Raw genomic sequence first — 25,390 nt, 5'->3', positions numbered from 1 at the left:
TTGACTGGAATCCATGTGACCCTCAACTTTAACAAGATTCCCAGTACCTGCACTGGCCACACAGCCCCACAGCATGATGGGACCACCACCAAATGTTACTGTGGGTACCAAGTGTTTGTCTTGGAATGCTGTGTTCTTTTTCCTCCATGCATACCGCCCCTTGTTATGTCCAAATAACTCAGTTTTAGTTTCATCAGTCCACAGCACCTTATTCCAAAATGAAGCTGGTTTGTCCAAATGTGCTTTAGCAGACCTCAGCGACTCTGTTTGTGGCGTGTGTGCAGAAAAGGCTTCTTCTGCATTACTCTCCCATACAGCCTCTCCTTGTGCAATGTGCACTGAATAGTTGAACGATGCACAGTGACACCATCTGCAGCAACATGATGTTGTAGGTCTTTGGAGCTGCTCTGTGGGTTGACTATGACTGTTCTCACCATCCCTCACCTCTGCCTATCTGAGGTTTTTCTTGGCCTGCCACTTCAGGCCTTAACTAGAACTGTGCCTGTGGTCTTCATTTCCTCACTATGTTCCTCACAGTGGAAACTGACAGCTGAAATCTTCCAATAATTAGTGCTAAAGGTATTCAAATCAATAAAACGACTAGAGTGCCCAAACTTATGTACCTGACTAATTGTGTTTAAATAATTATTGCACACTTTCTGTAAATCCTACAAACTTCATTTCACTCCTAAATATCACTGTGTTCATCTGCTATATGATATATTTAACTGAAACTGCTGATCTGAACAACCAATGATTTATAAAGCAAGATCATGAAAATTATCAGGGGGGCACAAACCTTTGCATACCACTGTAGATACAGTGTATCACAAAAGTGCTCAATTTGGACATTTACAGGTGTAGTCTCTTAGGGGTGTACTCACTTTTGTTGCTGCTGGTTTAGACATTAATGGCTGTATATTGAGTTATTTTGAGGGAAGAATAAATTTATATAAGCTGCACACAGACTACTTTTCATTGTGTCCAAGTGTCATTTTGTCAGTGTTGTCTCATGAAAAGATATACCTAAATATCTGCAGAAATGTGAGGGGTGTACTCACTTTTGTGATACACTGTATGTGGTCATCACAGGACAGCCATCATATGATTTATAGAATATTAATTACTGTAGATTAAAAGGAATAAAAAAAATATCTAAAAGCAGCTTAAACATGTGCAGTGCTAATATTAATCCATACGACACTAGTTAGTTTTTATATTTTGTGTATGATTTGCCAATAATACATTTTTTGTGTAGTGAGTTTTTTAAATAAAAGGACAAATAAACTGCTGAGTACCATATTGAGTTGTTTGAAATTTGGACTAGCCTGCCACATTATTAGAATTCAGCCCTCTGCAGGTTGATCATTTTTATTTGCATTTTCATTTCATTCCCATCCATTATGTTACTAACACATTACCTCAGCTGTCCTTTATGTAAGTCACCACATGCCAGTGTTCCATACTAAAATCAAATTATGTAATTATTGTCATTTTAATCACATAGTGAATTATAGTGTTAGTCTAAGGTGGCCTGGGATGGTGTCAGATTCCCTGCCTGAACTATTGCTTCAGTCTGCCTCCTGCTCAGGACCCTCTTGCTTCAAAGTTCTGAAATGTTGTGAAAACAAGCACCTGTCCTGCGTGAATGCAACAGCAGAGGGCGGTATTTTACCTCTGTGGCAGTTCTCTGTGCATGTACGAAGGCCAACGCGCTCGGGTATCGTCTCATCGAGTCTTGACAGTGAAAGTTCTCAACTTATCTGGCCTGAAGAGACAGCCGCTAGGCTGGAAACAGCATAAATGCATCCATGCCGAGCACATCTACCGAGTTAACGGAAGAGTGGTACTCTGAGGAGGCCATGGCCGCTGAGACTCTGGTCACAGTTCGTCTGGTGAGGTCCTTTGAGCACAGGAACTTCAAACCTGTGGTGTTTCACGGTGTCCGCTTGGAGCAGACCGTGCAGGACTTCATGCAGCTCGTCAGAGACGGTGAGAGAAGCGCGGCGTGTACAAATACGTCCTTACTGTACTGTACAATTTTCAGGTATCGGTACTTTACTTGACTATTTCTTTTTCGCACAACTTTTTAATTTTACTCCCTGCATTTTTACAGAAACATTAGTGCTTTCTACTGCTTACATTTTCAAAACGGGCTCGTTTAATGCGTGACGAAGTTTTATTTCACATCGCTGAGGGAACGCAGTCCTATTAGTGCATCATTACCGGGGATAAGGTCAAAGAGCCCAAACCATGTCATTTATGCATCATTTATAGCGCTGTACTTATGGGTTGAAGTGGGCCGGATCGACGTTTGTGGTGCAGATGCCTGGAAGTTGTGGTTTAGTGGGCCCTAGCCGACGTGTTTTAATGATCAGGTTTTCCCCCTTTCTTCAGTAATCAGACATATACAGGAATATATTCATCACTGTACCTTACTGGAAAAATGTAAAGCAACCGTCACAATACAACGTCACCAAAATCTCTAAAGTATCTTATATTACACGGAAAATGAAAGCCAGAGCGTTTTATAACGATTACACTATGTTTAATGTAGTGATGGGCAAAGAGTCTTTGTGGAGCGCTGAAACGTTTGAAGCGTTTGCGCTGGAAGTGTGGACGTTTCTAAAAATCTGAAACCCATCTGCACAGAGACTCCCAGTCCACTTTATTATAGGTAACAGTGGCACATCAGTGAAATGCTTAGACCAGGCCTCTCAGTATTTCACATATAAACCAAAAGCAATATTGCACATATATCTTTATTTTTAAAAAAAGACTATATACAGATTGTATATCACTTCTATATTTACTCAGCGTGCTAACAGAACGAGTCAAAGGTTTGGACACACCTTTTTAATTCGGTGGTTTTTCATTTATTAAAAATGGTCTGCATTGTGGATTAATATTAAAGTCATGTAAACTCTTAGATGGCAGCTTTGCACAGCTCGGCATTTCCTCAGTCATCTGCTTTCAGTTAACAGCTGTGCCTGTCAAGAGTTAATTTCTTGAATTTCTTGCCCTCTTAATGTGTTTGTGCTGTGAAGAGGTAGAGGTGGTATACAGTGAATAGCTCTATTTGAGTAATGTTCTAAAACATACTGTGGCAAGAACTACTCAGCTAAATAAAGAAAGAACATTTAGCACCATATGTTATAATGTAGAGTTCAGAGGGGATTTTCAGTTACATACGTAGGACACACGCAGAACTCAAATTCAGGCCTTATTAGATAGAGCAATAATTCTTTTTGCATATGAACAAAAGTTACACTTACATATGCATTCAACGTGTCCCAGAATGTGGTAATCCCCGACTCAGATGGTGGACACCAGAGGTGAAGGACCATCAAGCTGAAGAAGAAGTCCTATCATGCTTCGTTAGCCTGTGGGACTCTGCGGGCAGCTGACGGGTACTGGCAGGGGAAGCAGAATGTGACCCGGGGGGGTGGCCGAAGCAAAAACTCAGGTGTGGGAGGAGTTTGGTGAGGCCATTGAAAAAGACTTCCTGACAGCCTTGAATCAATTCTGGCAAACCTCAGGCACCTCAGGAGAGGAAAGTGGTGCTCTACTACTCACACTGTCTATAGTGCAGGTGGGGCATTGTTTACTTCAACTGTCAGGTGGTGTAAGGAATACTTTGAGCACCTCCTGCCAATCCCACTGGCACACCTTCTGTACTGGAAGCAGAGTGTGGGGATGAGGGGGACGACACACCTATCACTAGGGCTGAGGTCACTGAGGTGGTTAAACAACAAGGACCCCTGGGGTTGATGAAATTCACCCTGAGTTCCTGAAGGCTCTGGATGTTGTAGGGCTGTCTTGGTTGACATGTCTCTGGAACATCAGGAGGAGATCTGGAGTGGAGCCGTTAGACTGGCAGATTATTGTACTTAAAGAACAGTGAATACCTTGAAAACTAGGACACTTCTACAGTCTCTTGAAAATAAATACTAAATTGAAAATAAAATACAGAAAATATAAAAAAAATAAAAATAATACAATATAAAAAAATATATGAATAAATTGAAATATGAATAAATACATTATAAATGAAACACAAATAATATATAAATAGATAAATAAATAGAAAGGTAATGCCAGTTATGTCTCTAACCGCCATTACGGGGGGGGGGGGGGGGGGGGGGGTATGGGGTGTCTGGCCCATTGTGGGCCATTCAGTCCCCATCATCCATGATAGTTCCTCTTCCTGTTTCTCATCGCTGTCTGTCTTCAGTTGCGAGGGCCACTCATGGAGAAGCTCCTGGGGGTGGCTGTAGCTCAGGAGGTAGAGCAGGTTAACTATTAATCGGAAGGTTGGTGGTTTGATCCCTGGCTGTTCCAGGCTGCATGCCAAAGCATCCTTGGGCAAGATACTGAACTCCAAGTTGCTCCCGATGCAAGCATTGATGAGTGAAAAAAGGCAAAACCAGCACAAAAAAGTGCTTGTGTGAATGGGTGTATGAGGAATGTTGTGCTAATGTAGGGTAGAAAAGCACAATATAATTTATTTATTTATTTATTTTTTTAATAGCCTGTCATGTCTGGCAGTTTTCGCAATCAGAATATGATCCGAATGCGCTGGTGTACCAAACATATTTGCTTTTCCAAGAATAGCTCTGTAAGTTTTACAATAGGCTACTCTTGTTAGTTTGTATTTAGTCAGTTTGTATTTTAATTTAATTTTATTTATTTATACCAGGCGGGACAGGCAGAAAGGAAAGGGTAGGAAAAGGAGTGAGAAAGAAAAGGAAAAAAAAGAAAAGAGAAAAGAGAAAAAAACAAAAAACAAAAACAAAACAAAGGTGAGAAAAGAATAATCAAAGAATGATATCCACACATATACATACACATCCACATATCTACACATGCACATACATACACACATACGCATACACACATACACACACACACATACACACACACACACACACACACACACACACACACACACACACACACACACACACACACACACAATCCTGCTGTTGCTTGCAAGTAATGTGTGTATGTGCCTCTGTCATGGGACGTACTCACCAATGGAGGCAAGAAACTGCAATCACGCCCCCTGTGATCCAGAGGCGAACAAGAAAGGACCCAGGGGACGCGGCCTATCCACGGCCCACCAGGACATCAGAAGACGAGAGGCCACACATCCCGATGGCAACTGCACACACACCCCAGAGGAGGAAGGAGGGAGACCCCAGACGGACCCCCCCACGGCCAAACAGCAAGAGTCCAGACAGCCAGAGGCAATGAGCAGCCAATCTCCACCGCAGGCCGGCATCCCCCGCACGAGCCGCGAATGCAGCCCCAAGGCCCTAGGCGCCCGAGAACCACCCGACACCCAGCAGAGCCCCCCCCCACGCCAAAGAGGCCCGAGCCACCCCCAGGCCACAACCGCCAAGGGAGCGGGTCAAGAGCCACGCCAAGACATCCGGCCATGAACCCCGGGACCCACGGGCACCCGACACTCCAGGGGCAGCAGTGGCAACCAGCAGGAAGCGATAGGGAGGGGTGACTCCCACCCTCCGCAACCATGTCCCACTGGTGCCAAGGCTCAGCAAGCCACAGGCCCAAGCCCTGCTGTCCACACACTCACACACACACACATGCACACACACACACACACACACACACACACGCATGCACTACACACACACACACACATGCACCACACACACACACACACACACACACACACACACACACACACACACACACACACACACACACACACACACACACAAATCATATATTCATACTCACACATATGACTGTCACACATTCATGCGCACACACACAGAACTTACATGGACACCAAGTGTGGGTGAGAGGGTACCAGCACAGAGCCAGCGGCACCCCGGTGAAGCAGCCAACCCGGCCCCAAACCACTAGCCAGTCCCTACCCCCGGCAGGGTGCATGAAACTTGGGTGTGGAAGACCCGCCCTCCCCCTCCTTCCACTCAACATGTTTGGAGTGATATGTTGGGTGTATGTGAGTGTATGGAGTGGGAAGAATATGCATGTGTGTGTGAAAGCTACAGTGCTATTAAAATTGGAGGGACAGATGTAATGAGCACTGAGCAACAGCACCCATCCACACCACCCCCCCAAGGCCCTCAATGTCTAAGATGTAAATAAAATTGAGGAGCAGGCAGCAGTGAACAGAAGTGGGGCCACCTCAGCAGCTCCACACACTGACCACTGTGTGACACACCTGCCCCCCAAAGCCCTATGTTTACTATGACGTGTTGTGAGCTGTATAATGTAATTATAAAGGGAGAGTGGGACATCACGCAACATAGTGAGCAGAGCCAAAGAAGTGGCTCTACTCACCGCAGCAGAAGCCCCCCTCACCCAAGACCCTACGTGTGTGTGATGTAATGTTTGACTGAGTGGGAGGAGGAGAAGAGCCAGGATATGTAAGACCGGGAGGTAGAGAACTACCCCTGGAAGAAGAGAGCCAAGAAACTGCTGGCTCACTAAGCACCCCAGTTCCCTACACCCAACCACAGTGCAGGGAAGGCAGGTCCAGGGCCTGAAGTGGCCACACCCCCAGGGCACCACGGTGCCCAAGGCCAGCATCCACAGTCCACACCACAGACAAGCACAACACAAAAACACCCCCCCCACACACACATACACATACAAAAGACAACATATCACACACACACCCACCACACACATACAAATATCTCTTTCTCACATACACACACACACACACACACACACACCACACACAAATATATCTCACACACACCACACACACACAAATCTCTCACACAGACACCGAGACACACAGACACGCACGCACACACACACGCACGCACACACACACACACACACACACACACACAGTTGTCCTGAGTCCAGAACCAACGGCCCCCTGTGGGAAACTACTGCTCCCTCGCCTGCGTGCCCCTCCACCCCAAAGGATGCGCGGGCACCCCAGAATCCCGGAATGACGGCCAGACATCCCAACGCGGTCCCACCCACGCCACTCGACGGCGCGCCCAAGGGGGCACAGACCCCCCAACGCAGCGAGGAGCCCAACCGGGAAACGGGTGACCCCGGGCACCAGGGCCCCAGACCCCACACCCCGACCCCCACGGAGAAAGCCGGCCACCTGGCCCGGAGCCAGCACCCACCACCACGGGCACCCCAGTCCCACGCCCCAAGACCATAAGAGCACCCGTCCAAGCCCCCACCACCAACATCCAGGGCCCGTACACAGAAACCACAAAACGGCAGTCCCCGTCTCCCGTCCAAGGACCATCAGACACCCGAATCCCCCAGCCCACCCCCAGCCACCTACCGGGTACACTGCGAGACGAGACTATAGCCGGTCACCCCCACTAAGTGATGGAGCTGATCAGTGGAGACCAGAGAGATTCGAATTTGTCCAACTGGTTTTTAGAGGTGGCAGACATTCTTTCTAGACTAATGTGCTCTAAAAGTAAATTCCTATAGTGAGTAATGCATAAATCATTTTTGGATTTCCAGTTCATGAGGATAGTTTTCTTAGCGATGCATAGGGCAGTAAGAACTATGTGTGATATATTCTCTTCCATGTTTAATTTACCGATGTCGCCTAAAACACACAGTTTTGGTGATGCTTGGATATCGCAATTAAAACATGTGGATAGGTCTTCACGTGTTCTCTGCCAGAACCTCTGAGCAGGTGTACAAGACCAAATTGCATGCATATAGTTCTCAGCATGATTGCCTGAACAGTGGGTGCATATATTTGTCTCTGAGGCCCATTTGGAACATCCTGTGCCCTGTATAGTATGTTCTATGAAGAGTTTTGTATTGTATGAGTTGTAAATTTGGATTTTTAGTCATTTTGAAAGTGTTTAAACATATCTGTGTCCAGAAGTTTTCATCTGGGTTGATGGAAAGATCTCGCTCCCATTTTGCAGTAGGGAGGGAAATTGAACCATTAATTTTTAATAATAACTTAGATATTTTTGATAACAATTTAGGGGTATAGAGATTTAGAAATTCTGTTACCAATACAGGGATTTCTAATTTCAGATCACTCAAATTAAACCTTGCCTGTATGATGGACCTCAATTGTTGATATTCAAGAAATTTGTTTTTGCCAATTCCATATTTTGTAACAAGTTCTTCAAATGAAATAAAGGTTCCATCTTGAATGACATGTTCTAGATTCTTTATTCCTTTCTGTTGCCATGCTGAAAAATTCAGCACTCTTTTTCTGACATATATCTGGATTGTTCCAAATGGGTGTCAGTTTACATGGGATAAGTGAAGACTTTGTTATCTTTAAAAATTCCCACGATATAGCACGATATAATAACCAGTCCATTTGGGGGGGTGGGGCATCTTCCTGATGTATTCACAGATATTCCATGTTTCATCCTGGATTGTGCCTCTGACACTCAATCATTGTCACCCTCCCTCTTTCCGTTGCTCATAGAGCCTGAGGATGCTGGACTTCAGGTGGTGACCTTGGTGCATTGTGAGAACCTTTTGTGTCTTCACATCAGTGGCATCTATCTCCTCCTGTGGCCACCTTATTAATCAGTCTGGGTATCTGATAACCGGTAGGGCATAACTACTGATTGCTCTGATCTTATGCCTACTGTTCCAGCTGGCTTCTCAGCACCCATCTTACCTTCTGTAAGGTGGCTGACCTTTGGGCATCTTTATTATGGTCTCAGCTGGCCTGTGGGATACCCAGGTACTTGTAGATATAGAGCTATGTAGCTCCTGTATATGCTACTCTGCTTCTGCTACACCTCTTCACTCTGGATCACCTTCTCTCTTTTTGCAACAATTTATTCACATTTTCCACATCCAGTCGGAATATCCTCACTGTAAATCCTGGTGAGGTGGATCAGTGACTCAACATCTGCTCACTCATGGCTGAAAGCAGCCGAACATGAAGATAAATCTTTGACATAATTATGAATAATTTTTTCCTCTAATGCCTAAAATTCTATTTGTTAAGAAATCCATTCAGTCATTACTAGTGAAAGGAATACTCGGCTCTACAGAGCTCTGACTCTTTGTCAGCCTGGCTACAGTGCTGAAAACAAACCTGGGGTTGTTCTTATTTTCTTCAATTAATGATGAATAGTAAGATGTCCTAGCTTTACGGAGGGCTTTTTTATAGAGCAACAAACTCATTTTCCAGGCTAAATGAGCATCTTCTAATTTAGTGAGACGCCATTCCCTCTCCAGCTTTCGGGTTATCTGCTTTAAGCTGTGCGTTTGTGAATTATACCACAGAGTCAGGCACTTCTGATTTGAAGCTTTCCTTTTCAGAGGAGCCACAGTATCCAAAGTTATACGCAGTGAGGATGTAAAACTATTGACGAGATAATCGACCTCACTGGGAGCAGAGTTTAGGTAGCTGCTCTGCACTGTGTTGGCACTGAAGAGCATAATAATGAAGGAATTAGATCCTTAAACATAGTTACAGCACTTTCAGAAAGACTTCTACTGTAATAAAACTTATTCCCCACTGCTGTGTAATCCATTAAAGTAAATGTAAATGTTACTAAGAAATGATCAGACAGGAGGGGGCTTTCAGGGAATACTGTTAGGTCTTCAGTTTCTATGCCATATGTTAGGACAAGATCCAGAGTATGATTAAAGTGGTGGGTGGGCTCCTTTACATTTTGAGAGAAGCCAATTGAATCTAACAATAGATTAAATGCAGTGTTGAGGCTGTCATTCTCAGCATCTACATGGATGTTAAAATCACCCACTATAATGATTTTATCTGAACTGAGCACTAAATCAGATAAAAAGTCTGAGAAATCAGACAGAAACTCTGAGTAAGGACCAGGTGGACGATAGATAATAACAAATAAAACAGGTTTTTGATTTTCCCAATTAGGATGGACTAGACTAAGAGTCAGGCTTTCAAAAGAATGAAAACTTTGTCTGGGTCTTTGATTAATTAATAAGCTGGAATTGAAGATTGCAGCTAATCCTCCTCCTCGACCTGTGCTTCGAGCATTCTGACAGTTACTGTGACTCGGGGGTGTTGATTCATTTAAACTAACATATTCATCCTGCTGTAACCAGGTTTCTGTAAGGCAGAATAAATCAATACGTTGATCAATTATTAAATCATTTACTAATAGGGACTTGGAAGAGAGAGACCTAATGTTTAATAATCCATATTTAAGTGATTTACTCTTTGGTGAAGTTGCGGATGCCATATTATTAAAGATGACAGCCAGCTGTCCAGAAAATAAAGCCACATGGAAGAAAACTTGTTAAAAACATTAAAAAAAATCTTTCTTCATCCATATTATTTACAGAATCCTGAAAGACTTCAGTAGATGAGTCTTTAAAGGATTCTGTAAATGACATTGGTGGTAAAGTATTTTTAGCAAATTGGATGGGTACCTCCTTGACCTCGTGTTTTGTTTGTTTTTTGTTTTGTTTTTTGTTTTTCACAAATGAACTAGCATTTAAAAAATTGATTAAATCCAACACTTTCTTTCAGATATTGCAACAAGGCCAGGACTTACCCCTCCATTCAGGAAATATGGTTATGGTATGTATTCATGACTTTATAATTTTTTCACCTGGTCATTAAAGCAATGTGCTATTAAACTTTATCCTTCTAACATATTTAACATACATTATGTTAAGGTTGTTGTTGTAATTGCAAAGTTACAATTAATTTGCATAAAAATCACAGTCCTGTAATTGTTCTGTAATTTCAATTAAACATTATTTGTGTTGTATTTATATTATGAACCAATCTGGGTCATTTTGGCCCCAATATAAAATAAATGAAACAAACACACAACCAGCCAGACCATGAATGTAATCTCTCTAGTGTATCTTGGGTCTTCCCAGGGCCTCCCAGGACACGCCTGAAACACCTCACTTAGTAGGCTTCCAGGAGGAGTAGTGGCTCTACTCTGAGCCCCTCCCCTGTGACCAAGTTCCTTGTCTTTTTTCTAAGACACCAGCCACGCTTTGGAGAAAGGTTATTGTCGCTCCTTATACCTGAGATGTTATTCTTTTGGCCACTACCCACAGCTTATGATGATAGGCGAGTGTAGGAATGTTGATCAGCCTATAAATCGACAGCTTTGCATTCACACCTGGCGTCACCATAGCAGAGTAGTAGAGCATCTGCTTTACAGCAAATTTTTCAGCAATCTGTGTCAGTCTCACTTCCTCCTCACTCGCAAGCAAGACTATGCATTACTTAAAGTCCTCCACTTGGGGTAGCATTTCACTTCCAACCCAGGGTACTACACCCTTTTCTAACTGAGAAACATGGCCTCAGCCTTCGAGGTGCTAATTCTTATCCCAGCTGTTTCCAACTCAACTGCTACCCCATTAGTTGCACCTAGATTTTCAGCCCATAAATATGAATAGATCTGGTGACAAAGGGTGGCCCTAGTGAAGTCCAACACCCACAGGAAAAAAGTCTGATTTATGGCCGTCAATATGGAGAAAGCACTCTTTTACAGGGACTGACACCCCATATTCCCGCAGCACCCCCCACAGGATGCCCCAAGGGGATGCGATCGAATGCCTTCTCCACAAAACACATTTTGACTGGTTGGACAAACTCAAATGTACCGTATTTTTCGGACTATAAGCCGCTACTTTTTTCCCACGTTTTGAACCATGCGGCTTATAGCCCGGTGCGGCGTTTCTGTGGATTTTTCTTTAACCACCAGGGGGCTCTTTAGCAGGATATGAATCATGGGACGTCAAAGTTGGAAATCAAAGAAGAAAGCGCCAACAAGTGCTAGCAGCAGGCACAAAAGAGATTTTTTTCAAACTCCCTCATCATGGAAACCACAAAAAGAACTTCCTATGATGCCGCTTTTAAGTTGAGGGCTATCGACCTGGCACTACAGGAGGGAAATAGAGCCGCTGCACGTAAGCTCGGCGTGAACGAATCAATGGTGAATTGACTTGTTATAACTCAAATTTGGGGTTGTCTGTCCCCCTCTGCTGAGTGCCGAGTAATTGTGGAAAACCGAGAGCGGCGGAGATACCAGCGGCTTATAGCCCGGTGCGGCTTATATATGTACGTTTCCAGTTTTTTCCAAAAAATTTGTAGGTGCGGCTTATAGTATGGTGCGCTCTATAGTCCGGAAAATACGGTACTTGGAAGCAGTGTTAATTTTGTTGAGAAAATATTTTTGTCATAGTTTTCGTCAACGAAAACTTTTTTTTTCATGACGAAAACGAGATGATTACTAAATTAAAACAACCTAAAAGGATAAAAACAATGATGATTCATCAAGATGAAACCATTTTCGAAAGTGTAAATTAATTTCCTTGTGAAATTAATTGACACTTTTGTCAAGACAAACGTGTCAATTAATTTCGTCATCGTTTTTATCCTTTTAGGTGGTTTTAATTTAGTTATCGTCTCGTTTTCATCATGGAAAAAAGGGTCGTTGGTGAAACCTATGACGAAAATATTTCGTCAACAAAATGAACACTGCTTGGAAGGATAAAGATCTGGTCCAGTGTTCTACAACCAGGACGAAAACCGCATTGTTGCTCTTGAATCTGAGGTTTAACTAACAGATGGACCCTCCTTTCCAGCACCCTGGCATAAACCTTACCAGGGAAACTGAGGAGTGTGATACGCCGATAATTAGAGTACACCCTCCGGTTTCCCTTCTTAAAGATGCGGACCACCTCCCCAGTCTGCTAATCCAATGGCACTGCCCCAGATCTCCACGCGATGTTGCAGAAGCGTGTCGACCAAGACAGCCCTACAACATCCAGAGCCTTCAGGAAGTCAGGGTGAATTTCCTCCACCCCAGGGGCCCTGCCACCAAGGAATTGTTTAACCAGTGATGGGCGAGTCGTTGGCCACCGCCCAAGCCGTCTTCCACTTGGCCTGCTGGTATCTGTCAACTGCCTCCAGAGTCCCACAGGCCAGCCAAGCCCGATAGGACTCTTTCTGCTTGATGTCTCCCTTCACCTCCGGTGATCACTATCTGGTTTGGGGATTACCACCACAACAGGCACAAACCACCATGCAGCCACAGCTCTAAGCAGAGGCCTCAACAATGGAGATGCGGAACATGGTCCATTTAGACACAATGTTCTCAGCCTCCCCACAGAATGCTGTTGAAGTTCTGCTGGAGATGGGAGTTGAAGATCTCACAGACTGGGGCCTCTGCCAGGCATTCTCAGCGCACCCTCACTATAAGTTTAGGTGTGCTGGGTCTGTTAAGCATCCTCCCCCACCACCTGATCCAACTCACCACCAGGTGGTGATCCGTTGACAGCTCAGCTCCTCTCTTCACCCGAGTGTCCAGAACATACAGCTGCAGATCTGATGATACGGTTACAAAATCGATCATCGACCTGTGACTTGGGGTGTCCTGGTGCCACGTGCACTTATGGGCACCACGGGCTTATGCCCGGCCACCAGACTCTCTCCATCGAGCTCCCTCCCCAGGCCTGGCTCCAGGGCGGGGCCCCGGTAACCCCATCCCAGGCAGGGTAAACAGTTCCTTTGGTGAACCTTCCATTGGGGGTCATTGGAATTACTCTTTGTCTGGCCCCTCATAATAAATAATTTACTTTATTAAAACTGCATAGGCAGAAATGGGTGCTTTTGACTGTAATCCTCAGGGACCCCAAAACATTTGTATTTATAAAAAGCACTAATCAAAGTAGAAATGGAAAATAATGACTGACATAATTAGAAACAAAGGTATTGGTGAAATCATAAAAAGATGGAATGATTTTAATAAAAAATTGAGAAAAAAATACTTCTGGGGTTGGCACAGGCCCCAGTTGGCAGGGTGAGGATGAAGTGTGATTATGGGATCAGATAATGAAATCTGTCAGATGTTTTAGCTGGATCAAATTGTTGATGAGTTGGTATGATCCCAGATTTTTTTGGTTCTTCAGTGCAGTAGTTGGATTGGTTTTCACACTAGCTTTAAGGTCAAACTGTTTCATTCCTGAAATTGGTTGCAATCTGTGCATTAATAATTATAGCATGTTAAGTAGATAAAATATTATTCAGTCCTTTTCGCTCTCTAACTACTTTAAGAAAGGTACCGCTTTATTTGTATGTAATTTCTACAATTCTACAATGTATGTAATTCTCTGTATTATTGTAGGGTCTTTACGCACAATACAAAGCGCCTTGAGGCAACAGTTTGTTGTGATTTGGCGCTATATAAATAAAATTGAATTGAATTGAATTGAATTAATTTACTTATAGTACATATTTGCAGATTCCCTGCCACAGCCCATAAAGCGTTATGAATGAAATGGAGAAAGTACACCAAAGGACTTGTGCTATAAGGCAGATAATCTTTCCTCTCATATTTGTGTTAAAAGACACCAACATATCACTCTGTAACATGCTGTTTGTAAAAAGGATTTACTTCAGTAGTAAAAGGCTTGCTATGTGTCACCCCTCATGTCTTGTTTTTGTTGCTTTTATGACAGTATCTTCTCTGAGGTAAATTGCTGATATACCTGTGACAGAACTTGATACCTCAACCCCAACCATCATTCCTATCACTAAACACAGAATTACTGATCCTGGTTTTTAGTGTCAGGATATTTCCCCTAGTTGGTGACCATAAGAGCATGCAAGGATCTTGGATGATTGAATGTGGCTTGGCTAATCTAATTCTCTCTGGATCACTCACTTGAACTGGATCATTAAAGCAGTATACGTCGATTGAGGCTATAGTCTCAGAGCCTGCTTGGCCTGCAAACAAAGCTTTCATTATCACCAGATTCATTATAATCCACATGTAACATGAAGTCAAAATCAAATTTGAAATTTTGACAAAAAAATGTAATCACCCTATGAAGATCTGGATCCAAATGAAAATACATACATACATGAATTAGGGGTCATTATATACAGTTGTGATTGGAATTTTTTCAAAAACTCATCAGGGACAAGTACAAGACAAGAATGTCATAGTAATTTGGGGGTTTTGATGGTTTCTTTGACCTGATTTTTATTTTCAGCTTGGAATAAAGTGCAGCATGCATCTTTAATGACTTTAAACAGAAACAAGAATTACATGCACACGTTTGAATTTGTTTTGGATTTTCTTTAATTCACAGAGTCAAAAGTACAGTACCAGTCAAAAATTTGGGCACACCTTCTCATTCAAATTCTTTTTTTTTTTTTTTTTTTAAATGTTTTGCTACATTGTAAATTAATACTGAAGTCATCCAGACAACGAAGGAAGACATAAGGGATCATGTGGTATACTTAAGTGTTAAACAAACTAAAATATGTTTTAGATTTTAGAATCTCCAAAGTAGGCACCTTTTGTTTTGATTTGGACTCATCAGACCAAAGGACAGATTTCCACTGGTCTAATGTCCATTCCTTGTGTTCCTTGGCCCAACCAATATGGAATGGCTGTAGAATGAAGTCTTTTTACTGTGTATTTCAAATTTTATCAAGATAGCACAAAAACCTACTGTTTTGTAAAGGTTTTTGTGTGTTGATGTCCAGGCGTGGTCTCACATGTACCATTTGGAGACTCCGAGTGCCACATGTTAGCAGCCTTTTATATAATGGCTGTAACTCCTCAATGCTTCAACATACAGTCATCAATGAGGCTCTAATCAAAGATACTACCCTGAGGAATCCTCTGCTATACACAAATTTAATGATAGTACAAATTAATTATAATTATAGACATATAAATCAGAGTTTGCCCAAATTTTTAAAAGAAGGAAAATGTTAGGCCTTTATTCACAAAAAACTCCCCAGTCTATTTTCAGTGATTCCTTCACACACACAAAATAAATAAACTGCATATTGATCAACAGTTACAGTGAATGTAAACTCTACATATACACATAAAAAAAAAAAAAAAACACAATCCTCCCAATTGTCCTGATATACAACCTACAACCTCCTCGCAAACAATTACCCCAACCCCAAACACAAAGGAACCCAAAGCCCACCACAAAGCGAATATCATGAATATCAATAAACATTGCTCTTAGCCATTGTGTAACCACCGTGAAAGCCTATGGAGACGTACATATTTACGTCTAAACGGCATATAATACGAGCACGAGCTGGGAATAAAAATTTAGACTTACTATGAAACACCTTCTGAGTAACTGCTGTTCGTTCGTGTTCATTCTGCAGCGATAAAACGGTTGAATCAGCGACAAAGTCCTCTAATAAATAATAATCCACTCTTGTGAGTCATTTAGTCACTTCATTGAAGAAAATAGCTTGTTTTGAGATATTTATACAATCCGTTGGTGAGAAAAAAGTACTGTAAACACTCTCGAGTCACTACGGCACACAGAGTCTTACTTCCGGCTTGACTTTACGCACGTAATATTGTGCAGCAACTTTGTGGATTCATCTGAAAACACACCCCAAGATGCCATATACCCACGTGTCAGGAATTTTATTAACTATACATCTGTGGTTTTAGAATTTGGGTCAGAGTTGACCAATCAGAACGATTGGTCAGCATTTGGGGCATGTCCAGAGAAGTCACATGACGCTGTCTGCTTATTATTGGCTCTGGAAAACTCATTTCATAACATGATTGGCCAAATGACCTGTCAATCCAATTCTGAGGGTCTAGTCTGTCATATAAAAGCATCGTGAGGGCAGACTGCAGAGTGACTGTGACGGTATGAGGCTTCAAAGTCGGAAAGCACCACGAACGTCCCGTGGGCGGGACACTACCAGTTAACAGGTTAACTTATAGTTTCTGAGGCTGGTAGCTCTGAACTTACCCTGTGCACCAGAGGTAACTCCTGGGCTTCCTTTCCTGGGGCGGTCCTGATGTCCAGTTTCATCATAACGTTTGATGGTCTTTGTGACTGCGCTTGAGGATAGTTTCAAAGTGCGCATTTTGAGCTATGACCTCACATTGCCAAATGCAGAAGTCTGACTGGTCAGATCTGTTTATTTGCTTGCGAAAATCAGAAGAATTGAACTTGATCCAAAAAAATAAATGCCGCAAATCTGTCCTGTGAAATGATGCAGTCGGTGCAAAAGGCTACATTAAAAATAGGTGGGTCTGAATTTTTTTTTTTTTTTTTTGAAGCACGAAACATTCGCACAGATCAAAACTAAGAACAATGTGAAAAAGCAACTGCACAAATTGGGAAAGTCTCTTGGAGCCATACTTGAACAACTGCAGATTCTAAGATCATCAGTTCAAACAACTGTAAGTTATTTGGACATGGTAAATGGACTGGTTCTTATGTAGCGCTTTTCTACTCTAATTGAGCACTCAAAGCGCTTATACAACATGTGTCACCACTTTGAAAAACTCTGGAAGAAGACCCAAACTGTCACCATCAGATGAGAGAAAATTGGTTAGGATGTTTAGGAACAACCCAGGAACCACCGTGGTTAATCTCAACATAAAGTTTTCAACCGCTATTTCACTGCATTGTGTGTATTACACAAGAAAAGCGAAGCGATTTTCACGGCTGTGAATTAGGTTGGGCTCTAAGGCTGAATTTGCTGCTTTGTATCAGTTCATATCACAGATAAAAGGACACAAAGTGCGTACTTGTCGTCTTGCTCTAATCGCTGTCTGTGTTTCCGTCTGTGCTGCACACAGATGCTGCAGTAGTTTGGTTTGGACCAGAAAATATGTTAGCAGCACAAAAGCGTGTTTCCCACATTTGTGCCCTTCAGCTTCCCTGTCCAGACGAGGACCCGTCCACACTCATATGTAAAGCATCAGTTCACAAAGCACGGTGGAAACGCAGGCTCATTCTTAAGCGTTTCGCCGGTTCATTGGAACCAACACGAGCACTGGCACGAGCACCGGTACCTCAGTGGTGGAAACGTGGTAAAAGTAGATGGAATAAATTGTAAATGGACTAGTTCTTATATAGTGCTTTTCTACTCTTTTCACTTACAACACTTTGTATAACACATTTGCATTCACACACAGTCATACAAGCACTGTTTTTCTATATCAAAGTGCTTTCTATCTAACATTAACATACATTCATACTCTGACGGTTGCATCAGAGAGCAACTTGGGGTTCAGTATCTTGCCCGAGGATACTTTGGCATGCAGACTGGAGTAGCCAGGAATCAAACCACCAACCTTCTGATTAGTAGATGACCTGCCCTACCTCCTGAGCCACAGCCACCTCATGAAGGACTACCTCTAAATTCTTCAAATTCACCTCAAATCAACAGCTAGACAGTTGAAACTTGGACACAGTTGGTTGTTCCAACAGGACAATAATACCAAGCATACATGAAAACCTGTTTGGGAATGGATAAAACAAGCTAATATTAAGCTTCTGGAATAGCTTTCCCAAAGCCGAGATTTCAAACCTATTGAAAATTTGTGGACTATGCTTAAAAGCCAGGTTCATGCCAGGAAACCAACCAATTTAAATCAACTCTGCAATGAATAACCAGCCTGTTATGCCTGAAGCTCGTTGAGGGCTACAAAAAGCATCTAGTTGAGCTACATTTAACCATATATTAGTAGGGATGCATGCACAGTGCTGAGAAAAAGTTTTTACCCCCTTTCTGATTTATTTATTTTGGGTAGGTATGTGTTTCAGATAATCAAACAAATTTTAATATTAGACAAAGATAACTTGCGTAAATACAAAATGCTGTTTTTAGAAAACTATTTCACTTATTAAGGGGAAAATAGCTATCCGAACCTACCTGACCCTGTGTTTAAAAAAATTTTTTTTAATTGACCCGAAAACCTAACTGATTGTACCACATTTGGCAGCAAGAACTGCAATCAAACGTTTGCAATAACTGATAATGAGTCTTTCTCATAACTGTGGAGGAATTTTGGCCTATTCTTTTTTTATTACTTTTTCCACATAGGGCTAGGTATCTTTGGATAGCTTTTTCTCCTTAATAAATGAAAACTGCATTTTGCATTTACTGGGGTTACTGCTGTCTAACATTAAATTTTGTCTTAAGGAAAAAAATAAAATAATAATAATAATATTAAATTTTGTTTGACCTGAAACATGTAGGTGTGACAGATATGCAAAAAAAAAAAAAAAAAAACAGGAAGGGGGCAGATACTTTTTACAGCACTGTATTACTTGAGCCTGTATGGAAACTTTTGTCCGTGTATGGATTAGAGAAGATGTGAAATAAATTGAAACTTGTACACCTAATCTTGTTTTTGAAAGTCATTGGATAAGTGGAAGAAAATTGATGAATGAATTAAAGATATATACTGTGGAAAAAAAAACAGTTCAAAGAAATCATGAAAAATCCCAAATTATCCTGACATTCATGCCCAGCTTCTGACCAAAACTGTGTGTGGACTTTGTGGGTGTGAAATTCATGCACTGCTTCCACTGATTGCCCCCCCCCTCCCTTTTTTTTTTTCTTTCAGACACTATGAAGATTATCCACCAAGCTCATCGAGCAAAGGTATCTAGCTGGAGGACTAGATACAGATAGATAAGCACAGAGGTCATAGAGTGTCCCTATAGTAATGAAATTTAATGGCATAAACTACTAAAATGCTGTCACTGGTCAGCTGACAGATGCAAAATTCTAAGCATTACCAGAAAATGGGCATACTGAAACTCTGGTGCTGTGGTACAGTCAGTGTTAATTTTGACAGCAAATTTTGATTTAGTTTTAGTCCTTATCCATGTTTAATATAACCATCAGAGGAAATTGCATAGTATGTATGATCGAAAATAAAATCTGTACACTTGTCTTCAATAAGCTGGTATGCCAACAAGTAAATCATGTCATTTTTGTTTTAAGTCAGTTTCAGAACTTTAGATTCGTATCACAATTGAGAATCAATATTATCGGCTGCATGTTTCAGAAATGTATATAATTTACATTTCAGATTTGCAATTTTAATTTGTTGGGGTTTTTTCTTTGTTTTCAGACAAACGAGTTAGTGATGAGTTTAGATGATGATGAAACTCTCATTCTGCAAGATGGCCAAACCCTCAGAGCTGCTGGTGTTGGTAAGAACATTGCTGACCATTCAGTACTCATTAAAGGCCAGTGTTGGGTGTAACATGTTCTAACTAACGCAGTGCTGTATTCACATTACATTTTTCAGTAACACAGTAATGTAGCAAGCAGGGTTTGTACGGGTACTGGAAATCCCTGAAAGTGCTTGAACTGAGCTAATGAGCTAATTTTGGTGAAGGGGTTAACAACAAAGAGTAGTGGCGATATGGACATTTATTTTCATGCAGTTAAAATAAGAGTGCAGTGGTAAAGTACAAACTGTCAGGGAAAGAAACAGCTGTATTACACTGCTAACACAACACCAGCTGTTTTCAAACATCTGCACAAACAGCATGCTAACACAAAGCTAGCGAAGAACACAGGGTGATGTGATAGCTGAATGTAAGCTGACCCCAGACCAGCAGCCAGAGCCTGATCATGAACCAAAGCAGCAATTAGCAGTCAGGCTTGTAGCATTGTAGCCTCCGTTTCTACAGTAGAATCACTGATTTTTTTTTTTAACACTATTGATTGTTACTATTAATTGTGTTCTTCTATAATGAATCACTTTAAATGCTGATTAACTGTGCGGCACCGCGCATTATGAACACGCTACGCTCCAAACAACGAAGAAAAAAACAAGCTTAAAGTGATGTTAAATGTATGAAAATGTGTTACTGCAAAATGTTTGTGCATCATTGAATCTGAGAAAATAACATCTGAAAAACCAATAAAAAGGCAACTTAAAAGTGTGGCACATTGTGCCTTATGAACGGTTCATGACACACATCAAACCAATACGATATCTGAGCAGTGGAGCCCAGCCCTCCCTCTCCCCCAGCCTCAGACTTAAGTGCTGGGTCTTTGTAGAGCTATGATGTTGTTGCCGGTGATTATACCTGTGCAGGTGCGTTAGTGTGTTAATTAAGTCGTGTCCTAGTGTTTTACTTGTGGTGTCGGGTGACAGAAACATAAAATGCTGGGACTTCTCCCCTCCTGGGTCCTGCTCTTTGCTGTGGTCAGTTCATTTAAGGTGCAAACACATTTGACCCTCTAGTTTTTATGTTTCTTTGTACAAGGAGCCGTAAATGCAGGAAAGGAAGGTTGTTTCTCCGGAGGTGTGCTTCGGGTTGTAAAACTTAAAAAAAAAATAACGAACAAGATTAGACCTAATAAAAGCATGCAGGCCAAGATTAACAGAGTTATGGCATTTTTCTATAACAATGTCAGGGCTGCAGCTCCATCTGGTGGCAAATGAATGCATAACATTTAGGACAAACATTTATCAGCACTGGGTATCAATTAAAACTTTAATAATTAGGCTAACCGACTAGTACGTGTGGTACAGACTAGTGACAGTAGCGACAATTAGTCGACTAGTCACGCACGTCTGTAGTAAAGACCTTACAGAGAAAACTCCAACAATCAGACCCCCCCCCCCCCCCATGAGCAAGCACTTGGTGACAGTGGGAAGGAAAAACCAGAATACATGTGTACTGATATCTGTGTGTAAATCTGTACAGAGATTTGTGAATGTGTATTCTGAATGTGTAAAGAAATCTGTAAGCATCCATAGATATTAATGCCTGAAAAAGTTTTGCTCGACGCACTGCAAATACAGACAAGTCATCAGTTATAAGTCGCCCAGCTTTTCAACTGGTTGTCTTTTTAACACGACTGTTGCTACACTTCTGCCTTGGAAGAGCCCTGCAGCGATCTGTATGTGTGTGTCTGTGAATCAAGGCTTCATTATTACCCAGTCACATTAGTCGGCTGGTAGTGGTGATTAATGCCCACGTCAAATCTCTGGTTCACTCTTGTTTCTATCATTTATGGAGCCCTGCTAAGTTCAGTCCCATTGTGTCACGTTCTGAACTTGAGATTGCTGTCCATGCATTCATTTCCTCACATCTGGATTATTGTAATGCTTTATTTACTTGTTTTAGCAAAAGCTCCCTGGAGCGTCTCCAGGTTGTTCAGAATGCTGCTGCGAGGCTTCTGACAAAATCTTCTAAGTATTCGCACGTCACACCGTTACTCATCCAGCTGCACTGGCTCCCCATTAGTTTCAGAGTTCAGTTTAAAGTTCTGGTCCTGACTTATAGAGGTCTTCACGGTCAAGCCCCAGCTTATATCAGTGAACTCTTGCATCCCTACATTCCCACCAGGTCTCTTAGGTCATGTGATGAAGGTCTACTGGCCTTACATCACACAAGGCTGATAACTAGGGGAGATAGAGCTTTTGCAGCAGTGGCTCCTGACTCTGGAACTCTGTCCCGTTATGTATACGAACTGCGGACTCGGTGGTGTCTTTTAAAAAACAGCTAAAAACTCATCTTTTTAGGCTTGCATTTGATTAGTTTATTTCCTATTTTATTTTATCTTATTTTATTTTATATTTATATATATATTTATATATATATATATAAATATATTTATATATATATATAAATATATATATATATATATATATATATATATATATATATATATATATATATATATATATATATATATATAGGAGGAGCTGATCGCAGCGATGGCCTCGATGTGCTTTTTAACTATCGGGTTACTTGACCATTACAGGACTTACAGTTAGCCCAACTAATGTGAAACAGTACAGTGTTTGACTGTACTCAGAAATGTGTCCTTTATCTTTTTGTTTCCCTCTGAATGAACAGCATGAGAGTACAGCCGTGTGCTGTTCCTGTTGATTATGACAGGCTCATATGTCACAGTGGGCCCCTGAAAATAAAGGTTTCATCATTTTCTGTCAAAACTGGAATATCTGCATGACAGATGTTTTGGGTTTGCAACTTTGCTGGTTGTGTGTTAATATATAAAGACTAAAAGACAGTTCTATGTATGTCCTCATTTGGATAGGGATCTGTGTCAGTAAGTGGGACTCACGTTTATTTTGTTAACTGCTACTTATGTGATCCTGCATTTTAGATCAAGTTACGGAGAAATGTAAAAGTAACAAGTAGTGTAACAAATTGCTTTCTCTGGGAGTTAAGTGCATTACTTTGAAGAGAAGTAAAGGAGTAAGTGTTCCATCAGTGTTTGGTTAAAGGAAAGGATGTGGACAGTACTCTGCAGAAGTCTTGAACCACACCTCCTTTCTTTATAGGAGCCACGTGTTCTTTGTATTTTTTTAAGCGGTCTTGTACAATAGTTCTCACTGCTGGCCTATGAATCATTCAAGCATAAAACGGGCATCTAACTCAACAGAAGAACCAGTGTTTTGTCGACACATAGCAGACAACGTAGCAAAGAACCCAATTTAAATTGTATCTTTGAGCAACTTGTTACAACAGCTTGTTGCAAAAATGCATAATTTCTTTAGTTGAGCTGACAAAAAATTTCAAAGGTAACAGTTTAACAGGCATAAAATCAACATGATTTCCAGAGACTGACAAAAAAAAAGTGGCAGGCCTAAAGAACCATCTGCAGCACCTCAGGGCACATGAATACTGAACAGTTTTTTTGGATTTGTAAATTCATAGAATATTTCAGACTGAAATATCACATTAATGAGTATTCACACCTTGGCAGCAATGATTGTCTCAAGTCTTCTTTGGAATAACCCTGTAAGATTTGCTCACCTCTTGGTTTCTTCTAATAATACTGACAGACCTGTTTAAGCTCAGCATGCTGGGTGGGAGTGTATGCTCAGGCATTTTCAGCTCACTGTGCTACTGAGTTTAGATCCAGATGCTGGTTGGACCAGTGGGCCAGTCCCATGATGCACTGAGGGGTTCTTTTTCATCCACCCCTTTTCATTCTGTGTTTATACCCCACTCTGCATTAATCATTAGTTATTATTAATGTCTGGCTCTCCCCCCTCAGCAGATTACCCCCCCTCCCTGAGCCTGGTTCTGATGGAGGTTTCTTCCTGTTAAAGGGAGTTTTTCCTTCCCACTGTCACCAAGTGCTGCTCATAGGGGGTCGTTCTGACTGTTGGGTTTTCTCTGTATTATTGTAGGGTCTTTACATTATAATATGAAGCATCTTGAGGCATCTTGGTGTTATATAAATAAAATTGTTGTCTTGTAGAAATACAAACTTTCTCTCCAGCTTGAGTTCATAAGCAGTACAAAACTGTTTACACTCAGGATGGCTCCATGTTCTTTCTGACATCCTCCCAGACCCTCCTCACAGCTTGATGCTGTGCACTGACTGTAGCAGTGGCGGCTCCAAAAATATTTTTCTGCAGGTGCTAAGGGGGGGGGGGGGGGGGGGGGGGGGGGGCTAAGCATTTTACTGAGGGTGCTATGAAGGATCATTTGTTCTTTCAGTTCTCAACACACTCACAGACACAAGCGATTTTCTTGGGGGTGCTATAACTTTTCCAGGGGGAGCTATAGTGCCCCCCGGCGCCGCCACTGCACTGTAGACAAAGAGGTAGATAAATCCTTCAGTAGATCTATGTCAGGTCTCTGACGGTCAGCAGTCTTTTCTTGGTTCTCTGACATACACCACCAACTGTGAAACTTCCAGTAGCCAGTTTATCTTCCTAACACTGACCAGTGAAGTACGGAGCAGTGCACTCTAATCAGGCTTTAGAAGCATTTCAGTGACCAGTGATGAGAGTTCAGTTTTGTCGTTCTTGCTTATCATTGTGTTTAGACTAATATGAAAGAGAATTAATGTAATCCCCTTTAAATGAGTCAAATTTGATAAAAATGGAAGACCAGAAAAGTTTTTAAAAATTTCATAAATTCCACAAAATGTGTTTTTGTCACAGTTTAAACTTTCACGTTTATTCTTTCAGCTAACGAGACAGAAGTGGCCTTCTTCAGGAAGGAAGACTACAGTCTGTATAAGGCTAACCCCAAAACTAACTGGTGACTGCAAACTTAATGCTGCATAAAGGACAGAGGTCAAAGGGCAAACATGCCAAGAACAAACCCAACAGCTGTGCCATGCTTCTGCTTCAGCATTTTAATTCATGGGCTTTTTTTCTTTAAAGTCAAAGTTTATTATCCAGCGTACTGGTGGGTGTTTTTATTTGTAGTTTATGATCCTTCATTGTGATCATACACATTCTTTTGTTGTTGATGTTGTTTTAGATATGCTAAGTGTTTTCTGTTAGCTTACATTTTTTAGCTTTTTTAAAAGTTGTACAGTATTTATTATACTGCTCTGCTCATTATGGTCATCAATAAAATCACGTTACAATCTGCTCAGTTTAGTTCAGTGTTTCACACTTTGTGATGGATATAAGAGATACTTTTTCTAATTTAAATTCATACATATAGTATTCAGACTTTAATAGCTTCATTTGGTGGTTAGGTGCATCCTGTCTGCTGTAGTCATTGAAATATACACTGTATTGATTATGCCTGTGGTGGGTCTATGTAAATAATATGCTATATTGTATTGTTCTCTAGACAAAAGCTGTGCAGTTGAAGAACTCTGTGTACACCTCTTTAATTAATCTTTAGCGAACCA

The 25,390-nt window shown here is 41.6% G+C and overlaps 2 protein-coding genes across 3 annotated transcripts in view; both read left to right on the top strand.

Moving 5' to 3' along the window:
- The window catches only part of LOC115776668 (uncharacterized), a 97,929-nt gene that overhangs the window by 63,415 nt on the left and 9,124 nt on the right, over nt 1-25,390 (top strand). The gene's annotated exons all lie outside the window — the stretch shown is intronic.
- On the top strand, nt 1,758-24,849 carry LOC115776672 (UPF0538 protein C2orf76 homolog). 2 transcript variants are annotated; one of them, XM_030724401.1, is made up of 5 exons: nt 1,758-1,992; nt 10,490-10,540; nt 19,353-19,390; nt 19,866-19,947; nt 24,711-24,849. In XM_030724401.1, exons 1-5 carry the CDS (start codon nt 1,812-1,814, stop codon nt 24,785-24,787), a joined length of 429 nt encoding a protein of 142 aa, XP_030580261.1. In that variant the 5' UTR covers nt 1,758-1,811; the 3' UTR covers nt 24,788-24,849. The 2 variants fall into 2 exon arrangements, with proteins under 2 accessions (XP_030580261.1, XP_030580262.1); XM_030724402.1 differs by lacking the exon at nt 1,758-1,992 and adding an exon at nt 8,590-8,707.

Source organism: Archocentrus centrarchus, unplaced genomic scaffold (genome assembly GCF_007364275.1).
Source record: "Archocentrus centrarchus isolate MPI-CPG fArcCen1 unplaced genomic scaffold, fArcCen1 scaffold_36_ctg1, whole genome shotgun sequence".
NCBI lineage: Eukaryota > Metazoa > Chordata > Actinopteri > Cichliformes > Cichlidae > Archocentrus > Archocentrus centrarchus.
The sequence above is the reverse complement of the archived record's forward strand: the minus strand, read 5'-3'. Positions and strand labels throughout refer to the sequence as shown.

Excerpts from the sequence above, each read along its gene's own strand:
- LOC115776672 (XM_030724401.1), top strand. The coding sequence starts at position 1,812 with ATGCCGAGCACATCTACCGAGTTAACGGAAGAGTGGTACTCTGAGGAG. Across the intron at positions 10,541-19,352 it reads ATTCAGGAAATATGGTTATG|ACACTATGAAGATTATCCAC; the intron begins GTATGTATTCAT and ends TTTTTCTTTCAG. Across the intron at positions 19,391-19,865 it reads ACCAAGCTCATCGAGCAAAG|ACAAACGAGTTAGTGATGAG; the intron begins GTATCTAGCTGG and ends CTTTGTTTTCAG.